This window comes from Pyxicephalus adspersus, chromosome 1 (assembly GCF_032062135.1).
Source record: "Pyxicephalus adspersus chromosome 1, UCB_Pads_2.0, whole genome shotgun sequence".
NCBI lineage: Eukaryota > Metazoa > Chordata > Amphibia > Anura > Pyxicephalidae > Pyxicephalus > Pyxicephalus adspersus.
Window position 1 is genome coordinate 149,392,516 of NC_092858.1, and position 22,457 is coordinate 149,414,972.

Consider the following 22,457-nt stretch of genomic DNA (forward strand, 5'->3'; position numbering starts at 1 on the left):
ATTTATTTTTCAAGTCATGCAAACTGCCCCCTCCCCCCTTCAAGCCTCTGTTCTGCAAAGAGCGAGCGGGGAAGCCCGTTCATATTTAGGAGGCGTCCGTATGTTGGATGTCCTTAACCCGGAGGTAATAAAAAAACTTATAGTTCTTGCAAAAATTTGTTATTTCCCTGTATTATTAGCTAAAATATAGCTCCATCTGTAATACAAAATCTAAACAAAGTATCTGGACTTGGAAATATGAAATTTTCCTATTCTAATGGAACACTACAAGCGCTGATGTCAAGGCATGTTGTCCTATTTCTGGTACAGCACGTTGGTCATGTTTTTTTACTGATAAAGATGTAATTTCCTTCTGATAGTAATTAATTACCACCATTGTGAGGCATTGTGTGTCACCCACGCCATTGTATGGCTTCTGTTCTTTGGTATGTTTTTATCAAGAAATACATGAACTTTCAAGTCCCTGTCTCGGAGGCTGATTCTGGTAACCATTCTTTTCCTGCCTTTTCTTTATTTTATTAATGTGTAATTGTTTATTAGGGAGGGGATATGTGCCTGACAAGCTTCAAGGATATCCTGGAGCCAACCACTAAAATATGCACACATGTCCATTATTTGTTATTTCTAATATACTCGTAATGTCTAATTGCAGATAGGAATAGGATAGGAGTCATGGTTTCATTAGAAGATCTTGTCCCTATTGTGTATAAATACCAGAACTGGTTTAAGCAACTTTACAATGGACTGTAAATAAACGTCGTCAGGTCTCTATAAATATATAAATGATGGTGACCTGGAAACGGTCAACTCGCCTCTCTGGTAGCCCTGTGTCCTACTTCATCTGTTTCAGCAATTCAGTCTCTGTCAGTTCTTCAGCAATAAACACTTCTGCGAAGGTTGGGTGTCTGTTCCCCAGCCATGTGTTCTGGTTCCAGTCTGCAACCTCTACATTACTACTGGATCATGGGGTGTCAGAGGAAGGAAGTAACATGCCGCGCTGTGGTTTCCAACAAAAGGTGACTAAGGACAGCAACTGGGAGACAAGGACGAACGTTGTCACCTTATTTCCTTTAGGAAGTGCCTGAACACGGACCGTCATGGTCAGATCTTTGGGCATTAATTAATGAAAGCTTAAAATTTGAAAATAGTTTTAGAAATTGTTGAAATTACATTAACGTGTTAAATCTCACGGTATATACAATTTTAGTGTTTGAGTTTCAAAATTGCTTGCCTTTTTAAGATCCTCCATTTCTTCTCTGATTGCTTTGCCATCAGGAGATTGATAAAATTCCAAATGTTAAAGTTCCCACCAGATCAGAGAAGGTGGGAAATCTTCCAATGTCTAAGAGGGAATTTCTTCTATCTTTTCCTTTCACCCTTTCCTTCTACTGTAACATTATATTAGTGCATCTGTGTGGCATTCACAATGAATGGCAACTTAACACAACCTGGTTTGTATTGCATTGGGGTAACATGAAGTAAGCCAAAACTGTTACTCCAGCTCATAAAGCTCTAATAGAATCCAGACAGTGGCAAGACTGAATGTGGATGATGAATATTATCAGCAGAGGAGAATGTTCAGTGACGGAGGAGTTTACCTTCATCTTTACCCAATGTTTAAATATGTATCAGCAGGTTTTATAATAAGACATCATATGAAGAAAAGGGGACATGCTTTTAGGGAGCTCTTATGCTCCTATATCTGTCTAGTTGTACTTTTACAACAAGTACGGCCTGTAACACTGACTAATTGTAGCTGTTTAAAACAGTATGGGGGAGACCACAACTGGTACTGTTCAGCGATGTGGTCATTTATTATGAATAATAAAAGAAGATAATGGTCATTATGATTGTAGACTGTCTGCTTTCTAGATCTGTCCAACAAAATTTGTAGTCATTGCCAAATTTTAATTATGTAATTATTTTTTGAAGGTCAGTGGATTAGCATGACAACCAGGCAATGAGCATGTTCTGAACAGAAAGACAGGGCAACATATACATGTTTATAGAATTGAGAACCCTATGTTTCAACATCATCCTACAAAGAATTGCAAATTTTTATCAAAAGGCAGTAAATGGGTTCATATTAAGGGAAAGGGCCTGATTGCTGGTTGAAGCTGGGGTGGATATGTTATTTGTGCAGCTGTGGAGCTCTGGTCTCTATCAGTTTGGGGCCCATTTATACTTTGTTTGAGCAAGGCAGGTGCTGTCCCCAACTGTGTAAAAATTTTTAGTAGGAACACTTTAATACATAATGATCTAAGTTGGCAATGTTTGTTTTAAATAATCTGGAGGAAAACACATTCAAGAGTGTGGTCAGTTTAGGTGAATTTTTAGAAGCAGACAATTTTTGTAATTACCGACTGGGTGCCTTATGAATCTGTGCAACATTACAGTAACATTTGTGGTCAAGCACAGATTTTAATGATGTAATACGTATTTTATAGGCCATGTTCACACCTATTCACCAAAGCAAACATGTTATAATGCATTGGAATTCGTTTTACTTGGCTTATTGTTTTGATCTTGTTCACATATATGCTTAGATGCCTTTGATTAATTTTCTGATGTGCTTTGTGAAAGTGCATGAGCAAAGCACATAATTTGCAATATAACAAATATATATAATATATAATAAATATATGATATAAACAGGTATAAACACATGGTAATTCACTGCATGAAGCCAGCCAAGAACAAAATTGGCATCCTGCTATTAAGTGTGTGACAAAAATCTCTGAGAATTGGTAAATTGTCATTTATGTAAAATGTAAAACAGATTTGCCAAAATAATTCATGACAGGTTTGTTTTTTTCTAAGTACTGAGTTATATGTATTGAGTTATTTTTTTAATATTATTTACTATGAAATTCTACTTCTACTTTTCTAATATTCCATACTTCTAAACCGAAGATACTAAAGATAATGTTTCCACTTACAGATAAACTGAAAGGGCAAAGAGATGAACTTACTCCAGACCGCTTCCCCCGTAAGAGCCCCTCCCTGGAATCCCTCAATACTCACACTGCGTTGGGCTTCGGGTCAAGAACATCGTCACCCTTTGCACTGGACCCCGTCTCACCTCAGAGCAAACTCAGGTATGAACCTGTGCACAACCAATCTTTTCTACTGATATGATTTCCATTTGGGTTCCTCATATATAGAAATATGATTGAGCTAAAAATTGTCTGTCTTGGTTTCTCAATCTATTTAACATGGAACCCCTTGAAATAACCTTCAGGTATTCAGGTAACCCCTACCATAATTACTATATTTAGAACATGGTTGTCATTAAGAAGCATGCCTTTTACATTGTTGGCCAGTGAAAAGAATGTCGCCCCTACAGATAGCTAAAAAGACCACTAGTGTAAGGTAAACTGAACTGAGAGTCACAAAGTACTCATTGTTCTAGGAACCCCTAGCAACCTCCGGAGGAACCCTGGGCTTCCACTTAACCCTGGTTAAGAAACACTTAAATAGAATTGGAATTTTAAGTCTTTTTTTGCTTAACAGTGTCTCTAAAAGCAAGGTTCTTTTTATCAGTCTGGATTTTTACTGCTACTTTTCTTCTGCCAATATATCAAGTAACAAAATCACAGGCAGTTAGTCTACAGTTTATAGTTGCAGTGTCAGGTACCAAATGCTCATTATTGCAAAGAAGAACTCTATGAATCTTAGCATCGGGGAACACTTGTTCAGGCAACGTGGGATCAGTAGCTGTGCACTTCATTTATACAAGTAGTGGATTTTGTTTTTGGCTAAGACTTATTTTAATACTTATTGTTACAAAATTCTCAATAACTAAAATAAGATTTGTTCATATAAAACACACTGTTCCAGCTCTTTTATCTTCCTGCAAATTGTATACTAGATGACTAGAGTACATGTTTTTGTAACCTCAGACCCCAGTAGCTGCCCTATTTGTGATGGCTTTAAAGGGTGATTTTGTGAATTATCATATATAATTCAGTAAGTGAGTAGCAAAACAAAAGCACATGTGTGATCACTGATGTATTTTACTATTTGATATTTAAATAGGGTGGGATTTATCCATTCATCCTAATCAAGCTACTTTCCTGCATTGTAGACTGACAGTGTAGACAACTGCTGGGGACTAGAGACATTTTGTAATTGTGATTTGTGTTATTTATATTTTTTAGCTCCCATGATAGAGGAATTCCATATATATATATATATATATATATATATATATTTATTTATAGTGAAAATAACTGATTATTTCTGTTTTATGAATATTTTGAATATATGTCCTAATAACGTTTTGGCATTGCTCTTTGTCATGCCAGTTAAATCCAACAATTTTATTTTGTTCATTTCTTTACCCTTACAAGACCAGGAGAGCCACGTGTATTTGCCGCGATTGGTAATTATTACAAAAGATAGCACTGATATAATACAAGAGGCTCATGGGAATCTGCACTTTGTCTTCCAAATTATACTAAAACGCCTTGTTGCTCATTCATTTGTTTCAATTAACGTTGGCTGTTGTACGTAGCCATCCATTCTCAGACGAATAAATGAGAAAGACAAGACAGGTAATTACCTTGAGTCTTAATAATCCCGTTTGTTAATTACTTTTTGTTCCCACAATGTTTATTTAAAATTTTACTTGTATTATGTTTAAAGTATAGTAGAATGCAATGATCACCTGAGGTTCCTAACTCCCATTTGGCTTGAACTCATACAGAGTTTTCACGGCTGCTATCTAAAATCTGAGGAAGTAATAACAATCAAAAAACAGCAAAACTGTATGGGTCACTTAAAGTGACAACCCAAAGAAGGGAAATGGGGGAGGTGGAAGGGCAGTCATGTGGATCACAGGAAAGAAAAAAATGAGAGATGACAAATCATCCAGGAAAGTCAAGTCACCAAATATTTTGGGTTTTCCTTAACTTTTCCTCAACTAATTTTCTCATGGTTATCCAAGATGCTGTGCATCTCCCAGGAAAATTAGCACTTGGTCTCCCAGTAGAAGGCTCATGAGGGCTCAGTATGCCAAGACTTCCAATAGGTCGCTTTATGCTTTAGCCCTTAGACACCACCTACCTCCCTCTTCTGGCCTTGCTAGTATGAACCTGGGGCAATTTGTTTCCATTGGGCATGCTTTTAGTAAGCAGACAGCTGAAGTGCAGGTCATTCTGATGTTTTTTAGTTGAAAAAGATACATACTGTATAATTGAGAAAAGCATTTTTGGGGATTGGTAGAATACTGTATAGTTTTTGTGTATATCGGGGCATACATTTTTCCCATGTTTTAAGCTTTCCAAAAACCTTGCAAGTACTAAAAATCTGTTGATCTGCCAGAAATGCCCTAAACTCCTGCCTAAAATGCCCTAAAGAAACAAGTTCCTCTTGTGGGTTAACAACACATTGCCCATCCTGGACTGAAACATTGATCAGGACAGCTCTGAATTTTCACAGGTAGTTTTTGCACTTATCAAACAGAATAAACATGCATTTTATGGTATATTTAAAAAGACTGAAAGGAAGCAAATTATTGGGGTTTACATACACTTTAAGGTCATTTACATAAAAAACAAAAACATTAAAAAAAAAAAAATTTCATTTTATTCAAATGAGCTCCTTGAACATTTTAACAACGCACACATGTATTGCATCACAGTAAAAGTCTCCCTGGGTTGAGAATAAAAAAATAAAAGAATTATATATACAACATATTTCCCTGGAAACTGGGTTGTTTGTAGAATCTTTCTCTAGGGACACACTTATTGAGGTCTAAAATAAAGATGTGTAATATTTTAGGTTTGTTTAGCAGAGAGCCATAAGACATGTATACCCTGATGAAGATGTCTGTCTTCCACTGAACTATATCCTGTCCACGAAGAAACATGATCACTTTGTCCATCTGGACGGCATTTCATGGTACACCAGAGGTTCAGTGGAATTTAGGAAAGCCTGGATCTATTTCCTTCAATTCTGCCTCTGTCTGAGACCACGTTGGTACACAATGGACGTGAAGACTCATTTTTACTTCTGCACAAACTTCTGACCTTGCCAAATAAATAATGTCATTTGTTTTGTGTCAGTTAAAGATTTCCTCCCCAGGGATCCATATACTCAAAGCACCTTTTAACTTCACACGTTGTACTTGAACTCAATTCCTTCCCAATAGGAGCTTTCTTCCCAAGGCTTGTGACGCAAGGGAAACTCCACTTATTAGCATTCTGTCACTTTCTTCTTCTCTACTGTATTCAGAGCATATCAATTTTTACAGTCAATTATTTTAACAAGTGATGAGAAAACCAATGGCAAAAGAATGTGTTCTACCTGATATTTGTTTAGCTCTCTCCTTTCTAAAACAATTCAGACATTCATCACTTTGACATATACACAATAGGGAATTTAGAAATTCAATCTTACCAGTATAAATCTCACAGTATGCCCCCTTATACACACACTGAATGGGAATGTGATAAAAGATTGGAAAATGCCACATTTACAGTTAGGTACCTGTAACCTCTTTATGTAATTCTTATGATTAGAAACACTAATGTTTATATGATATATAAATATATTTAACACTAATGAGTGTTAAATATATTTATATATCATATGTGAACATAGTCATTGAGCTGTAGGCACTGTATGGCGTGAAGAATGACTGTAAAAGGTGCAGAGATCTCTGCTACACAAGATATATCAACCTAGAGGGCAATTCAGCCCTCAATGTATACCCCAAGTTGGGATATTATTTTGGAGCAAGAATCCCAATAGCAGCTTCCATATAAACCCAGACTCATTTTTTTTTTTTTTTTGTTGCTTATGTCTTTTATTTTTCCTTTTCCCTTTGCAGCATCTGCAGAAGATAAGATAATGCTTTGTGAAAAGATCATTTTATCTATGTCTTCTTATAATTAGATCAGTCAGTGTCTCATTCAGGCTAATATCTAATCGAATCTTTATTAATGCCTGCCCAAGGAAAATGCAGTTTTTTCTGCCTGCTGAGGAAATTAATATGTATTAAGACATTAGATGACTTTGCAATGTGTTATGAACACCTCGGGCAGTTATAGGGTTAGAAGACACCTGTCATTCTGTACATGTGATTTTGGTACTTTCTTGTCACTTTGAATTCCTATTAGACGTGAACAATTCTGATACTGATAGACCATCTTTTATATAAAAAATGAAAATGATAACTTAGAAGAACATATTTTTGATGTGGTTCAGTTTTATTGTGTAAGGGACAATCTAATGTCTCTACGGTAGGGACATTAGATTGTGAGCCCCTTTGAGGGACAGCCAGTGACATGACTATGGACTTTGTTATATGTTGGCATTATATAAATACTGTGTAGTAATAATATTTATAATTGTGTTGGTGGAAGCACTATAAAACTCCCCGGGAAACCCCCTTTGTCCAGCAACTTTCACTATAGAGAGGTCACTGTAGCAGAAAGAGTGGTAATTGGTTGGAGATATCAAATATCAGATCATTTTCAAACAAGATAAATTAGTATGTATGCTTGACTGAACAAATATTCAATATTTCCCTTGTTAAAAACATATTGATAGTTTTGCTTTTTTGACCTACTCAATATTGTGATTGTAGCAGAAAGCAGAATAAAAACTGATGATAACACTGCCAGTACTCGCCTTGCATTCTTACTGGGGTAAAAATCTATATTTGGTGATCGCCTGCTGCTTGTCCCATGCTTAATCAATATGAGGTACAGGCAGTGCGTCCATTATTTGTCCGCTACCTTAACCTGCACTTGTTCAACGAGGTACAGGCTTATGGCTATTGATAACCTTCTGCGTCTGCCCAAGCTTGATCAATAAAAAGAATGCCCTTTCCTTATATCTGATCAAATTATTGGTCAAAAGTGATTAACAAAGGCCTGCTTTTTAACAGAATTTTGTTGTAATATTTTTATAAAGTCAAACATCTAATCTAATTAGGAAGTCTCATACTATATGCCTAGCTGAAGGGACATGTAAAGGTATAACATTTCCACATTCACTGCTTCTTTTTTCTCCACAGTATACCTTATATTACCCACCTTCACTACTGAATAGTATGTGATATTAATGATTCCATTGGTGTTGTGTCAAGTATTCTAGAATCGGGCTCAACATGAAGCCCCAGTCTTTATTTGGCTCAAATAATATCAGATTATTCGTGTTCTACATCACTGGCTGAACATAATACAATTTGTACAGTTTTTAATAAAAAAGAAATATGTAGAGGTTTCTAATTATTATAATGATAGCCAACCTAACTTCTTTTCACAGTGTGGAGAGGAAAGATCCCTTAGCTGCCCTAGCCAGAGAATATGGAGGCTCCAAAAGGAATGCTTTGCTCAAGTGGTGCCAGAAAAAAACTGAGGGCTATTCGGTGAGTTTCTAACAATTTTATTTTTCTTCTGCATACACATTTTATTGTTACAACACAACATAATGTATAGATCCTATCCGTCATCCTGTTGATAGTTGAGTTAGAAGCATCACCAGTTCCTAGAGTGATCATAAGCGGTACATGAACTATTCCCGAATGGAGTGCAGGAAATTAATACTTTAAAGAAATTCTGTGCTAGGTGTAAGTAATATACCCAGTGCTTCCAAGTACTGAGGAGTATAATGTGACTCAAGCCCTTTTCTATCATGTGACATCATTTGTGTTTTATGATTGGCCCAGTGCTGCCAGTAGGGGGGGTCCTTAAACACGGCATTCCATCCTCACTTCTAGCTTCTGGATGAAATGGCAGGACTGCAAAGAAACTTGTTGACACACAGACAACATACAAAATCCATGTAATTTGTAATTAAATTATACCCAAGGCTCAATGCCGCAAAATACGATAGCTTCAGTTTCATGTAAACATCTACCAATTTGTACATATTGGACTGCATATAATAAAACAAAATGTATAAGCATTGGTTATGCTCAGTTAATCCCCCATTAATTTGATGGGCCTCATTAACCAGTAGGAAAGCTGATGTGTGGGGTCTAGTTCGAAATTTAAAGGAAAAATTGCCCATTTGTCTAAAATGATTTTTTTGTTAGTGTTTACATACACTAAATGGGATCTATTTATAAAACAGGGAATCTGATATTCCCTCAAACATTCCTTTTAGGGCAGTGGTTGCAAAACTTTTCAGGCCCATGGACCACTAAATTTACTGGCTCCGCACAGCGCATGCGTGGGTAGCTGTGTGTCACTCAAAGCGGAAGAAACTTTTCCCATAGTGACATCATGATGCCAGAACCCGCCCAGACCTGTGATCCGTACGGGGGATATGGTCCCTGGCTCTGGCCGCTGCGCCCTCCCAGCAGGATCCTTCTCCTGACTCTGCTCGGGGCAACCGGCCAGAGTCGCAGACCACCAAAATTTTCTTGCCCGGTTGGCGACTGCTGCTTTAGTGGGAATCAGTTACTGTCATTGAAACACATGAACCTGAAAGATTTCCATGAGGGAATGTCTGATTCCCTGCTTTATAAATAGAGCCCAATAAGTATCTTTATTTGTTCCTGGATTTCAGCTAAAATTCATGAATTTGTGAGAGGCTAACTTATGCATATGCTTTTTTCCTTCTGGTTTATTTACATCAAACTGTGCACTTAAAATATCATTGTATGATATTCCACTGAGAAATGTTTTCATCAAACCATTATGTCTGATTAAGCCAAACACACACAACTGTGACCCCAGGCAAGCTTTATACACAAATCGCTTTGTTATGTTCTGTGTATGGTGTGTTTATCATACATTGTGCCTTAGACCACCCGGCAGGAACATGTACATTTCATCTTATAATACAAAATAGACGTAAAGGGCTTCATGACTTCAAAGGAGAATGTCATATAAACACAAAAGTAACATTTTTATAGGTTCCTAGAAAGTAAGCTGTGTTTGAAGTTTCACTTCACTTTTTATTGCCTTTTATTTTGATTATTCTCTCTCCTAATTTTCTAGAACAAAATGAATAATATAGCTCCTTTTTTATAAACCAGCCTGTAATTTATGGTAATTGGTGCTTTAGTGAAATCTTGTACCTTGGCAAGTACATCAGTGGCCAATAAAAAGCTTCTTTGACGGGGTTTTAAAAACAGCATTAGAATACGTATCTGAAAGATAAACTTTTTATTGGTTGTAACAGTAACCAGTCCTCCAGTAGGTTCTTCAGTGAAATGTGCAGTATACCCATTATTGATAATCCGGTTGGTTGCTGTTGACAGCCCAGACAACGCTACTTTTCAGTACTTTTCAACATTAGGCCAAAATTATGTATGTTACATACAAGATAGGGACTGTTGGTTTGTTCTTAAGTTGAATTTGTATGTAAGTTGGAACAGATACATTATTTCAATAAATGAAATTAGGACAGATGTTTGTCTCAACATATTATTAGGCAGCATGGTGTCAGTACTGTATAAAATCCTCACTGTGAGCTAATCACAAACAAAGCAAAAAAAACACACTTTATGGAGCCTAGACATTCATTAACTTCTGGAGCGAGCTGTGCTTTGATAATGCAAAAAGAAACAACTGCAGAGTTTGTCCTAAAGCGTTACAAGAGGCTGCACAAAGAGCTTAGTACTTAAGATCACCCAAAATCCACTGTGCTGTGTTTAGCAAAAGATTCCTTCTGCAAGTCATGCAAACCGTCCCTCCCCCATTCAAGCCTCCATCCTGCACAGAGCGAGCAGGGAAGCCCTATTCATAACTAGGATGCGTCCGTATGTCGGATGTCCTTAACCCGGGGACTACCTGTATAGTTGTAGTAGTGTATGGTGTTGTTAAAAACTCTGACCAAACTAAAAAACAAGATACTGTTTTAAATGAGATAATAAATAATACAAATATAAATTGGTAATATTTTACCTTTTTTCCTTGGCATGAGAGAGCAGCTATAGTGTGACTCAAGACTTTACAGCATAAATAAATGTTTTATCACCCTGCAACATTTTACTGTATCTTACCAATTGACAACACAGCTTGCAAAGAGCAGAATTAAACATCTTCTCTGTTTTTTTTCTGTTCTCATTTTTACAAGTGATAATTAGGAAGAATAAAGTTTTTTAGCATGATTGCCACTACACTAGAAACAATGCCACTATGCTGTTCCCCATATTTATAAAATATACAGATATACAAATTTTGTACTCCACTTTAATAATAATACCCTTAGTGTTTTTATCATCTAAAGAAGGATGATTGTTTTTCATGAAACTGGATCTATCTTTTGGCACCAATGTCCAGCAGATAGGGATTAGCAGTTTTGTGTAAAGCACGTCTGTTTTATGGTAGTTTGTGTTCTTGATTAGTTTTTTTTTTTTTATACTTCTTTGTTTTTTTATATACCTACACCATATTTTAAATATAGTATATTGTGATTGATAAATTATTTATACTCTGATTAAGAAAAAGAAAACTATTTTAAGCACTACTTACATAGCACAGTAACTGAAAACAACCAATCAGTTTTTACCCCTTTAGGGTCTGCCTACAGCAATATGACTTCCAATTGGTTTTACAATTGTACACTTGGTAGCTAAGAAACGTTTACCATGCCCTTACTTGGGGATAGCTGAAACTGAGCCTTTTTCCAGTGTAAAACTGAGCCTTTTTCCAGTGTAGGGAATATTTGTGGTAAGAAAATTGAGCGTGGGCAAAAAAGAAAATGGATGTGTCCAGTAAGAATACCACTTATTACCAATGATAGGCAGATCCAGGATACAGAGGTCAGTCAGGGTGGACGGCATTACTTAATAGGATAGTGGAAGCTATTCCCGTGTCTATACCGGAGGCTGAGATGAAAAAACCACAACAAGGATGGAGGGATCACAGCTGGGATAGAGGAGTAAATCCTTTCTTCCCTGAATGGTTGCACCACTCAACCTGTTTCCCCCCCTAGTATCCCCTAAAGTTCCCTTACCTGTGCTCAAAAATGAGCTGATGTCAATGGTGCGGGAAATACGATTAGCAATGGCAACCGATGGATGCTACAGGAAGCAATAATATTTTGCCAAATGCTGCAGCGCTATCAAACCTCAGTTTCGTTTACAAACACATGCTGCCCATAGAACTGACCCTATTTTTTAAGTCTCCCTTCTTTCCCCAGTTGTCCTCTTTCAGTTATATACATTTCCCAAGCCGCCCCTCTCCCACAGTCATATGCTCACCTGTTTTCTCAGTTCTGCACAGCTATCTGTCAGATTCATTTTTGTCAGACCCTGCATGTGCACTGCCATCAAATCCCGTGGAGATTTCATAGAAGCTCTCTGTAGATTTTAATAGAAAGTGTGTGCTACATGCAATGGGCCTGACAGAAAAGATTCTGACAGCAGGCTGTCCAGCGCCAAGGTAGCCACACAGCCCTGAATTGAAGACTCATGGATATTGGAATGGAAATGGGGGTGGTCTTGCCTAAGACCTCATTACTAAATAAGGTTGACATGTTTTAAAATTAGATGAAAGCCAATGATAAACAAAAAGTGCAAAAAAAATCCCCTACCCCCTGTGCACATTCCATGCGTGCTCATGCTACTACAGGGTTCTTGTTATTATTAGGAAAATTTATATATAAAATTCAGTTATATGGCACAGCCTGTCATAATAATTGTTTTTACTTTACAGCATGTTTTTATAGACTGTTTAGATGTATAAGGTACGGGTTGGATATGGTATTCCCTATTAACTAGGTCAAGGGCCACCCCCTAATAAGGGACAAAAATATAAAGAGAATAGGCAGAAGGGGTTCTATATGTGGCCAAAATAAAGTTTTTATATAGAAAATTGATCACAGGGTTACATTGTGGCATTAGTAAAGCATATTAGTGATATAAAACATGGGTACAATCAAACCTTAGTACAATTTACAGCAAACCAAGAGATTTAAATTACAAAACAAACATAAAGGATGGCTCCTTAATAGAATGGTAGCGGTTCACAAATGTGTTGTGAACAGGGTACCAGATCTCACTAAACAGATAACTTCTAATGTAAATGATAGTTCTATTAGCAGTAAGGGAGGTTTCTAATCATGGCGCTTTCACCCTCCGGGCTTCCTCTGGATTTTAGAGAACTAAGAAAATGCTGTAAGGTATCAATATGGAAGAGAGTAGAATGAACCTTTCTGATGAGGATGAAGTGTAGAAGTTGTGATGAAGTCTGCCAGGTAGGTATACCAACCTCGCTACTTGGAACATAGAAGTGTGATAGGACTGTGGAAAGATAGTCACATATACGGAGTTACCGTAATGTGGAGAGCTCAAGGTATTATTGGGAAGGATCATAAACTGGCAAAGATCAGGTCTCTCTGGTCTTTCAGTCATTCTCTTATATATATTCTGGCATTGTACCTGTAAATATATATCCATATATCTATGTACAGACATAAAAAAATATATAAATATATATATATATATATATATATGTATGTATGTATGTATGTATGTATGTGTGTGTGTTTGTATGTATAGACATATATCTATGTCTTCAAAAATAATTTTATTTAAATGTTCCACAAAACGCTAAATCAGTTTAAATCTAATCTAATGCTGCTTGAAAATTCCCATGTTACTGACATCCAAGATTTAACATTTACCAATGTAATGTGGCTTGTGGCTTTCTTTTATGTTTGCTTGATCTTTTTCCCTGTTAACATACTTCAAAATGATGTCATTACCAGGATTAGAGAGGTGCTGGGCTTAACATTTTTATTTACCCATGGGAGAGGCCATCTGTCAGGTAGCCAAGACTCCATTCTCTGTAGAAAGCCAACACTTCTCTAACAGCTCCATAATGTTGTATACTGTATAAGAAAAGGTGATACCCTTTATTAGAACGGCAGTGCCAGTTTTTCCTTGATTTCTCAGGTTTGAGTTATTAATATAGACATGCCTTCAGAAAAAAAGTTGGAGAGATCTCATATGAGTGATGTGGGTGATGTAGTGGAATGGGGTCAGGTTTAGGCTGTTTGTTCCCAATATTCAAAAGGAGAATATTGACATATATGACATTTCTGCATTTTGCTGGAATGCAATGGAACGAGAGTGGTGTGTTTTATGCTAATGGTTCAGGTTTTGTAATCCAGATTTTTACATATATTCGTTTAGTTCACTTAAGGAAAAGGTTTTATTAAGCTTGTTTGACTTTTAGTGTAAACAAGTGTTGGAAAAGTGTGAGAATTGTATATCTTTATACTTACTAGAGTTGAGCCATGGTAAGCCAAATGAATTCCCCTTTATATTAGGGGCATTGACTCCCATGCGTCTCTTTAAATAAGCCAGTTATCATAATAGTCAGTAGTATATATATTTGTGCTGTGCATCCTCTTTTTTTCATTTGTGTGAAGTTTTGACTTATATTTTATTGAAAATACCATACAGTGACACTTATGTTGTAGTTATAACACAATGAGTGCGTGAATTGTCACACGCTTGTCTGGAGGACATACATTCTTCAGATGCAGGAAACTGGACATATAGAAGAGGTTTGATGCATGGACACAGCCCACGTCTTGCAGCTTGTTTAAAACAAACAGGACGCTTGGGATGTTGTGCATTAGAGCCGTGACATCACAGGCTGCGTGTGCAGAATGGAAAAAAAAAGCCTGGCTTTCCTGACAGGCTGTCTTATGTCGCATCCCAAGGGAAAGGACAACACAGTTAGACGTGTCACACATCAGGTATTGGCTCTTCTTAGTTCCCAGGCTTCGCAGTGCACCATGGTCCTTTAATACATGGAAATGAAATTGCATTATAGTGATGTATTGTTTTGTAAACAATTTATCCTTTCAAATAATCGGCTTACAGAGAAGTCAAGATAATATTTTAAAATTACTTAATAAAAAATCTGTATTGAGACAACTGTGTGCTTCCATTGCTGATCTTCTAAAAACCCCAAGTGTCTGACAGTCCCTGGCTTCAGAAATCACTAACTGACCTCCAACAAGCAGTTAAGCTACATAGACACTAGATTTTTGCCCGAGTTTGTAAAGCGGTCCACCAACATTGTTCACCACTTCATCCTGGTGGATCTATAAACAAACAAGTGAAGACCACATCTGCCTGCCCCCCCCTTACTGGAAAAGATCAGTACTATGTGTACAATATCGATTCCTCCTGGAAAGTAATTCCCAGCAACATTAATCCAATGTGTGTACAGAGCTTTAAATCAGAGGATGATGGCAGACTTCATATTCTCTCCATTCAGCTCTATTACTGATTGCCAATGAAGGCTGTTCATAGTTGCCTATCCCACCACCCATTCCGATTGTCCACTCTCTTGCAGAGCAATGTCAGCAGAATCTTCCGGAACCAGTACAGTAAAGTTGTGGGTGTTGATGCCTATTTCCCCACTGCATGCTGTGGTTTCATTCATCAAGCCCTACATGCACATTGCCCTGTAGAGAAGTACAGGCCACAGATTGAACCACAGCAGCAGTCGCCAACTGGTGGTCCGCAAGAAAATTTTGGTGGTCTGCAGCTTTGTCCCCCCTATGGACACAACACACCTACTCTCCTATCGCAGGCTCAGACCTGCTTGCTCAACATCCTGGGGGGACAGTAGCCCATGACTTTGGACACAACTTTTGTTGCATCCACAGCCCTGCACTAGCCCTCCAAGGATGTTTAGCAAGCAGTTCTGAGCCTCCGATGAGAGAGTGGGGAGGTTCTGACATCATGACGTCACTCTAGGGGAAGTTTCTTCCCCTTTAAATGAAACACAGCTCCCCGCTCATGCGCAGTCCAAATTGCATGGATTTAGTGGTCCATGAGGTCCAAAAGGTTGGAGACCACTATACCACAGCACATGACAGGCCAAGACATCCAGAATTCTCTAGGTTTAAGCAGATTTTGCTGGTGGCTTGACTCTGCAAGAGGGTAAGGTTTGGGGAAGGAATTTCGGGACAGGTACAGTATGTGCTAACAGTTAGATAAATACAATATATAGTGCTATTAGCTATGAAGTTTTTTAGTGCAAGCAACAAATTTCCAGGTAGTGTTGTCAGATTCCTATAAGTTGGTTTCTGGTTGGTTGCCATTCATTACTTTACTTTACCATTCCTAATATTCCCATATGAATAGTAAGTCAAGGAGAGACACTAGTAAGGTGTCAGAGGAGACAACTTTGAGTGGTGTTTGCAGTGTAAAGGTGTTAAGAACGATTATTGTCACAAACATATGGAGTAATTAGTTTTGTACAATTAGGAGGAATTAGTTATCTAACCAAATAAGCAATGATTAAAGCATGTTCAATGCACACCTGAGCCCATGAAGATACACTGTGTCTGGAATAGCCGGGGACGTGACTGCAGTGCTTCTGACCCTGGCACAGTGCTTAATAACAGCTTCCAGGAAAAGAAAGGAAAATTAGTTTCCAGTGAAGAGTCGAGCTAGAGCCAATTAAATACACATTTCTAGATGAGAAGACCCACATCTCTCATGTGTCATCTGAATCATTTCAGCTGTTCTATGGATTTTTGTAGAGGTCATTTTCCATGTCAGGAGATTTATCTGTAATGTTGTTGCTGTAAAGCCAATTTGTACAATGATGGTTTGGTCCTGCTGGTATAGCAAGAGTCCAAATACAAAAATTTCAATTCATAGATTTTTAGTAAACTTTGCCTAGGCACCATATTTCTTTTGCATAAAAATAGTGCAGCCTTTTTAAAATTATAATGACCATAACAAATAATGCTTATGTCATACAGTGCTTGTCTTTTGACATTAAGGGCTTGTCCATTTTGTATACATATTGGTAGTATTTTTTAGGATGCCTTTATACATCAAGGGGGACATCAACAGATATTACATTGGTGAATAGGTGACACTTGAATCACCACCAAAGCAGCAACGTTTTAGCGATGTCCCTAGGTGAATGTAGGAAAGAAGAGATATGGACACATACACCATTGAGAAATTTTACTTAGCGGGGCAATGAGTATGATAATTATGAATTCTCTGTTTTAGTTTGGCTATAAAGCTGTTAATCTTAGAACAAGGATTGTTGTTCTGATGAAACACATTAATCATGGTATTGCTGTCTGCTTCGTCTAAAGCTGCACTGACTTCCCAGCTTTTCTTTAGTTATGTAAGAGAATATCCTTTCCTGAAGAAAGAATGTCAGGGCTTCATAGAAGAATGCTAGGTATGTATTAAAAGGAAAGATGGAACAGGGCTCAATCATAAAATCTAGTTATTTAAAAGACAAATGCATAACCTTCATAGCTGCATCATCTCTAGTATTCTCCAGAATCCTCTACAGCTGGTAAAATGGTATTGGTGCTGATTTAATGGTGGATGTAGTGATTATCCAGCAGTTCACAATCAAACGTTGGTTTTGGTTATGTTCAGAGTACTTCTGGATTTGCCTAGATGATTGCATAATTCATGCAGACATGTGTAAAGAATATTGAGTTTTATAGTGACACAGTGGTCATTGGATGGGACCACAACATGCAGCAGGATCACAGATATAAAAAACTTATAGAAGTGGTGAATGTTTGCCCAGGCTGCAGCGGAGGAACAGAGAGAAAGGTAACACAGACCAGAGAGGTGAATATACAATGTCTTTTTCAGGGACCTGTTTTGCAATAACAACATTATTTTAAGAATTGCTTTTTAAAAGGGAGGTAAAGCAATTGGTGGAACAGTTGCTACCGGTATCTGCATAGACTCCAACATCTGCAACACCTTCAGTCATAGGTTTCTTGGTAGCCATTCTCTCCAGATTCCTTCTTACATGGTCAGTCACAGATTACATGGCAATCCATTCTTGGTAGATCTGCAACTGTATCCATTTACTTTATATTTATTAATGATGGATCTAAGTTTAGTGCAAAAACTAAGGTTTCCTGAATTCATGTGCTATTGTCTTCTCAATAACACCGTCATGGCATTGGCTTATGTTGGTATCTTCATGATGTAGGTTATGCCACGGTAGTGACTCAGAAGTTGGATCTCCCAGTCGCATGTCCGTAGCTTTTATTTACCTAATTCGTAAAAAGTTGCCTATACCAGTGGTGAAATAAATGTGTGTCCTATCTATGGGTGTGTGTACGTTTGCAATCAGCAATGTGAATTTCTTTGCTAAATTCTGTTTTCACATTAAAGCATATTTCTGTTGACAAATGTTAAAAAAAAGAGCATCTATTGGGACTTATTCTATAACATAATTGTACAATTCCAGTGTTCAAGATCTACACATATTTTAAGCATTTCTTAAACAGCAGTAAATTTAGAAAAGTGTGCTTTACAAAGAATAAAAAAATGGTGACTTATATGTGGTGAGAAATGGAGTTGGTCACCCCTAAAAAGTGTACCATTTCCAAGAATACTTTTAATGTGCAGTAAAAGTGCTGTTCTGTATAAAATGATAGCACGTGATTAATTGGTATATTTCAGCATGACACGTCCTACAGTCAACCATTGGGTTTTTTTTTTTTGTTTTTTTTTTAACAAAGAGCGCTGTCTCTGAGGCAGCCTTCAGCAGCAAACTGTGCAGTCTTGATATTTCATTGAAAAATCGCCCCAGAGAACATGTTGAATTAATGTAAGAGATTGCGGAGAAGCTAATATTGGCTGAGGTGAGCAGCCAAGGAATGTACGGACTGCGCCTGTCCCCTCTCAAATAAATAGCCCAGCAGAGAATGACTTTCCCACTCTTTAATATCAGATAGGAAAAAGGAATGTAAATTAAACTTGTACAATCCAGAGCGGAAATTATACACGTGTTATCCGATGCTTGCTAGTCACAACATCCTGCAACAAAATCTGCTTCCTTTCCATTTTACTGTAATAATTCAAATAAAAATATCAGTTTTGTTTCTCTGATTTTAGCATGATTAATTCCAAAATAGATGTAAAACTTTGGTTATCTTGTCTTCAAGACATTAGATGTCTAGGAAATGGTAATAAAGGTAAAAGTAAAACAAAAGTTTCACTTCAGAGTATTGTCCCCACAGTTGGTGTCCCCATTCCGGGAATTTGCCTCTCCTATTGTTCTGATGAAAACTGAAAATGTTGGCTTCCCCCCATTTATTGTCTTGGTGACAAAATGTTTGCCTTACAATGTATCCTTGTTTGCTGAATCGTAATGCTAAATGCTGATTTTCTTTAGCCTCTTTGGATTTAAAGGTAGAATATTGCATATTTCTTATAGTAGACAGTGCTTTAACAAACTAAATTAAAAATGTAATAGTCTGCTATGTACATTTTTTTTACTGTGTAAGGTCACAGGGAATACAGACAATTAAGAGATATATTCCTAAATATATTTCACTCGCTGTCCTCAAAACTAAAGCTGCTCTGCGGGAATTGACTTGGGTGTGGGGTAGAGGATAGCAAAGCATTGTTTGTCACTTGTATCAGAATTCTCTGTTCTATACTAGCATATACATAAACCTGTGGGAGGTCTTTGAAAGCAGCAGAGACTGTGCTTAGGGACACCCTTCCTGTCTGAAAGTACATCTGTACAGTAGAGGATCTCTTATTTGTAGATAAAACCACATGGCGAGATAGAAAGTAACAAAATGTTCCAGTCTTCTGTTTGACTCCAGGTTAGGAAGGTCATTGTGCCCAGTAATACCCCAATCCTATTCCCATCTTATATTTATTCATATATATTAGTGATTGGAGAGGAGGTAAGCAGTGGTGGAACTGGCTATTGGCAAAAGCGTCATATTGTCTACATTAGTGAGAACCTGAGTAATCCAGCAAACCTGGAATTGATCTGTTTCAAGATCGAAAACTTTTGCAAATCATAGCAAATGATTTTAAGACATCCATTCCAAGTTTGCTAGATCACTCAAGTCCATCTTCCCCAGTTTTGGAGAGCTTTAATAAATCGGGCCCAATATGTACTTGTACAGTACTTTCATCAAGTAATGCAAGCTAAATTTGAGATCTAAACTAGTGGTTTATTTCACTGCTGGTAACCTATGTTTATCAATGTTTCATCATTTCCTTCTAAATAATGTATTTTAAAGTGGACAGGTTTATTGTATATTTACGGGTATATATATTTTTTTGTTTTGGATAGACAAGGGAAGGGTTAGAACTAGTGTTGAGTTTTTATCACCATCAGATTACCACACTTTGTCTTTCCTAGTGACTATTGTTATTGTTAAATGTATTGAATGTAGGGAAAATAAAGAATTTGGAGGTTTCTTCAGAATAGTAAGGGGTAATCTTTCACCATTATTATTGTTATTGTGTATTTATTTAGTGCTGACACACAGCACTTTTTAGGGTATATAGTCATGTCATTAATTGTCTCTCTGAGGAGTCCACAATCTAATCACTCTATACTTTTTGGTAAAACATGAGTTTTGCTATTTAACTTTTTGCAGCTTGTGTGTCAGTTAATAGTCAAGACAAATGTCAGACCTTCGTAGCACACATACAGCTCTATACTGCAATAATCTGAGACTCGTTCAGGAAGCAAGATAACATTCATGAAAATTGGCTCTGAGAGAGCAATCATTCTTTTCTATCAGGTCTTGATGTGTGGAAACGCAAATTAAATTCACTGCTGCTGTGGCGATTTCACAATCCCGGCTTTCTGTGTAATCCAACTGATACACAGCTAAGAGTTTAAGATGATGTCATGGACAAATCAGGCTTAATAATATTTAGGTAACTCTTAACTGAGAATTCCTTAAAGGACAACTTTTCTTCCACCTTTCGAGGAAATTGCTTAGTTTCATCCCCACTTCTGAGGTCTTCCCTATGTGGTCATGTCTGTAGCTATACTGTCTTTGCTGCAAAACCTGACGCCTATGCCAAACTTTTACTGCACATAGGCATCTCTCTGCCCATTTCTTCTGTCTGAAGCCAAACTTTTATGAAAGGCTGGAGACCATTATGATTCTGTAGCAGCTAAGAATAAGTATGCTCACCATGGAAAACAAAGACCGTTTATGGCCTGTAGGTTGTGTGTGACCAGACAGGGCCATACAGTACAGACCTTGATAGGAAGAATGAAGGCTATGACCGGTTTTTGGAGGTGTGGGACCCCTGGATTGTTTACAGGCACCCTACTCTCTGGGGCTCCACCGCCCTCTAAAAACTCGTTGGCTTTAGTATTTATTTTGTTTTCTGTTTTGAGTGGTATTCTGGAGGATCTGCAGGCTTCAGGCACAGACTTCCCCCCCTGCTCCTATCCATATTTCCTTATATACTGTGTATTTGATATTCTGTAGTCTCTTGTTCTATTTTAGTTTTTCGAATCCTTTTTTTGTACTTATGTGACTTTTTTCATTTGATTTTTTGCTGCTATTCCCCAATAAAAACCATTGTTAACGGAAGAATGAAGGCTTTACCTTCCACAAAAATTTATTCAGCATAATAAGTTTTTATAAAGCAGCAAATGGTTGTATGAAGTGGTCAGCTCTTGTGAAATAAGGGGCCTTAGGTGTGGTCCCTGACATCCTCAAAGGGCCGCCATAATATTCGTCATTCTACAAAAAGTGGTCAGAGGCTGTAGACATGCAACAGGAGATGTCTAAACGGATCAGTGCTACAAGAGATGGCCAGAGACTGCAGACCTTTTCAATGAGATTATGAGAGACTGCAGACCGAATACATAAAGCAGCTGGAAATCACGGCTTCCACATTTGTGCTCTCCACAGCTCCCTTACAAATTACATGTGCCACATCTTGATGTTCTTATATATTAAGAAAAGAAATGCATAGCACAGGTGAAAATAAGGTGATGTGACCACCAGGCAAAAAAATATTGTTCTTCACTGGAGTAAGAACCTAGGTAAGGAAAACCAAGACCACCATGGGAACTGGCCCCAAAGCCACAAAATAAGTGGCCACAGATTGGACACCAGGGGATTAGAACCTTGGTCAGGTATTTAATACTGTTTGTTTTCTTAGTAGGTAGATTTACCCGTGCTCCCTATCAGGACAGCAAGTACCAGAAATGCTTTCTAATAAAGACACAGAGAAATACAAACACATTTTATTTGTTAACATTTTTATAGAAAATGTAGGTCCAAATTAAGTGCATGTCCTTAGAAAAGTTGCAAAGATTCCTGAAAAGGATTAGCTAACTGTTTCACTTGTTGCCTGGAACCACCATTTATATTCTTTATATCTGACCTGTCTGGGCACCTTTTGCAAAGAACCAATCACTGCTAAGAGCATTAGCTAATCTTCTGGAACAATCACGTCTATAAAACAACTCAATTCAAACAGTGTTCAATGAATATGATGCAAAGAGAGAATGTCATTACTTGAGTAATTTCTCAATCTTTACAAGGAATATAGGACGTGCTTATTGTTCACGTTCCTTTTGCACGGAGGGTCACATGTTGAGTAAATAATGTTGATACAATCTTTTGGCTTAGGAGCAATGAAAACCTCATTTGATGTTTTAGAATAGCCAACATTGTCCGTTACGAAGCAACTGAAATGTGTGCAATTAGTTATTGTGCTTAATTAGTGTTTCTTTTTT

The 22,457-nt window shown here is 37.4% G+C and overlaps 1 protein-coding gene across 1 annotated transcript in view; it reads left to right on the forward strand.

Annotated features, from left to right (window-relative positions):
• Positions 1–22,457, forward strand: part of SPECC1 (sperm antigen with calponin homology and coiled-coil domains 1) — a gene marked incomplete in the record, with an annotated part of 170,581 nt that overhangs the window by 129,002 nt on the left and 19,122 nt on the right. Inside the window, 2 exon segments of the mRNA XM_072430895.1 lie at positions 2,942–3,098; positions 8,278–8,380. Of these exon segments, the coding sequence (XP_072286996.1) occupies positions 2,942–3,098; positions 8,278–8,380 (260 nt within the window).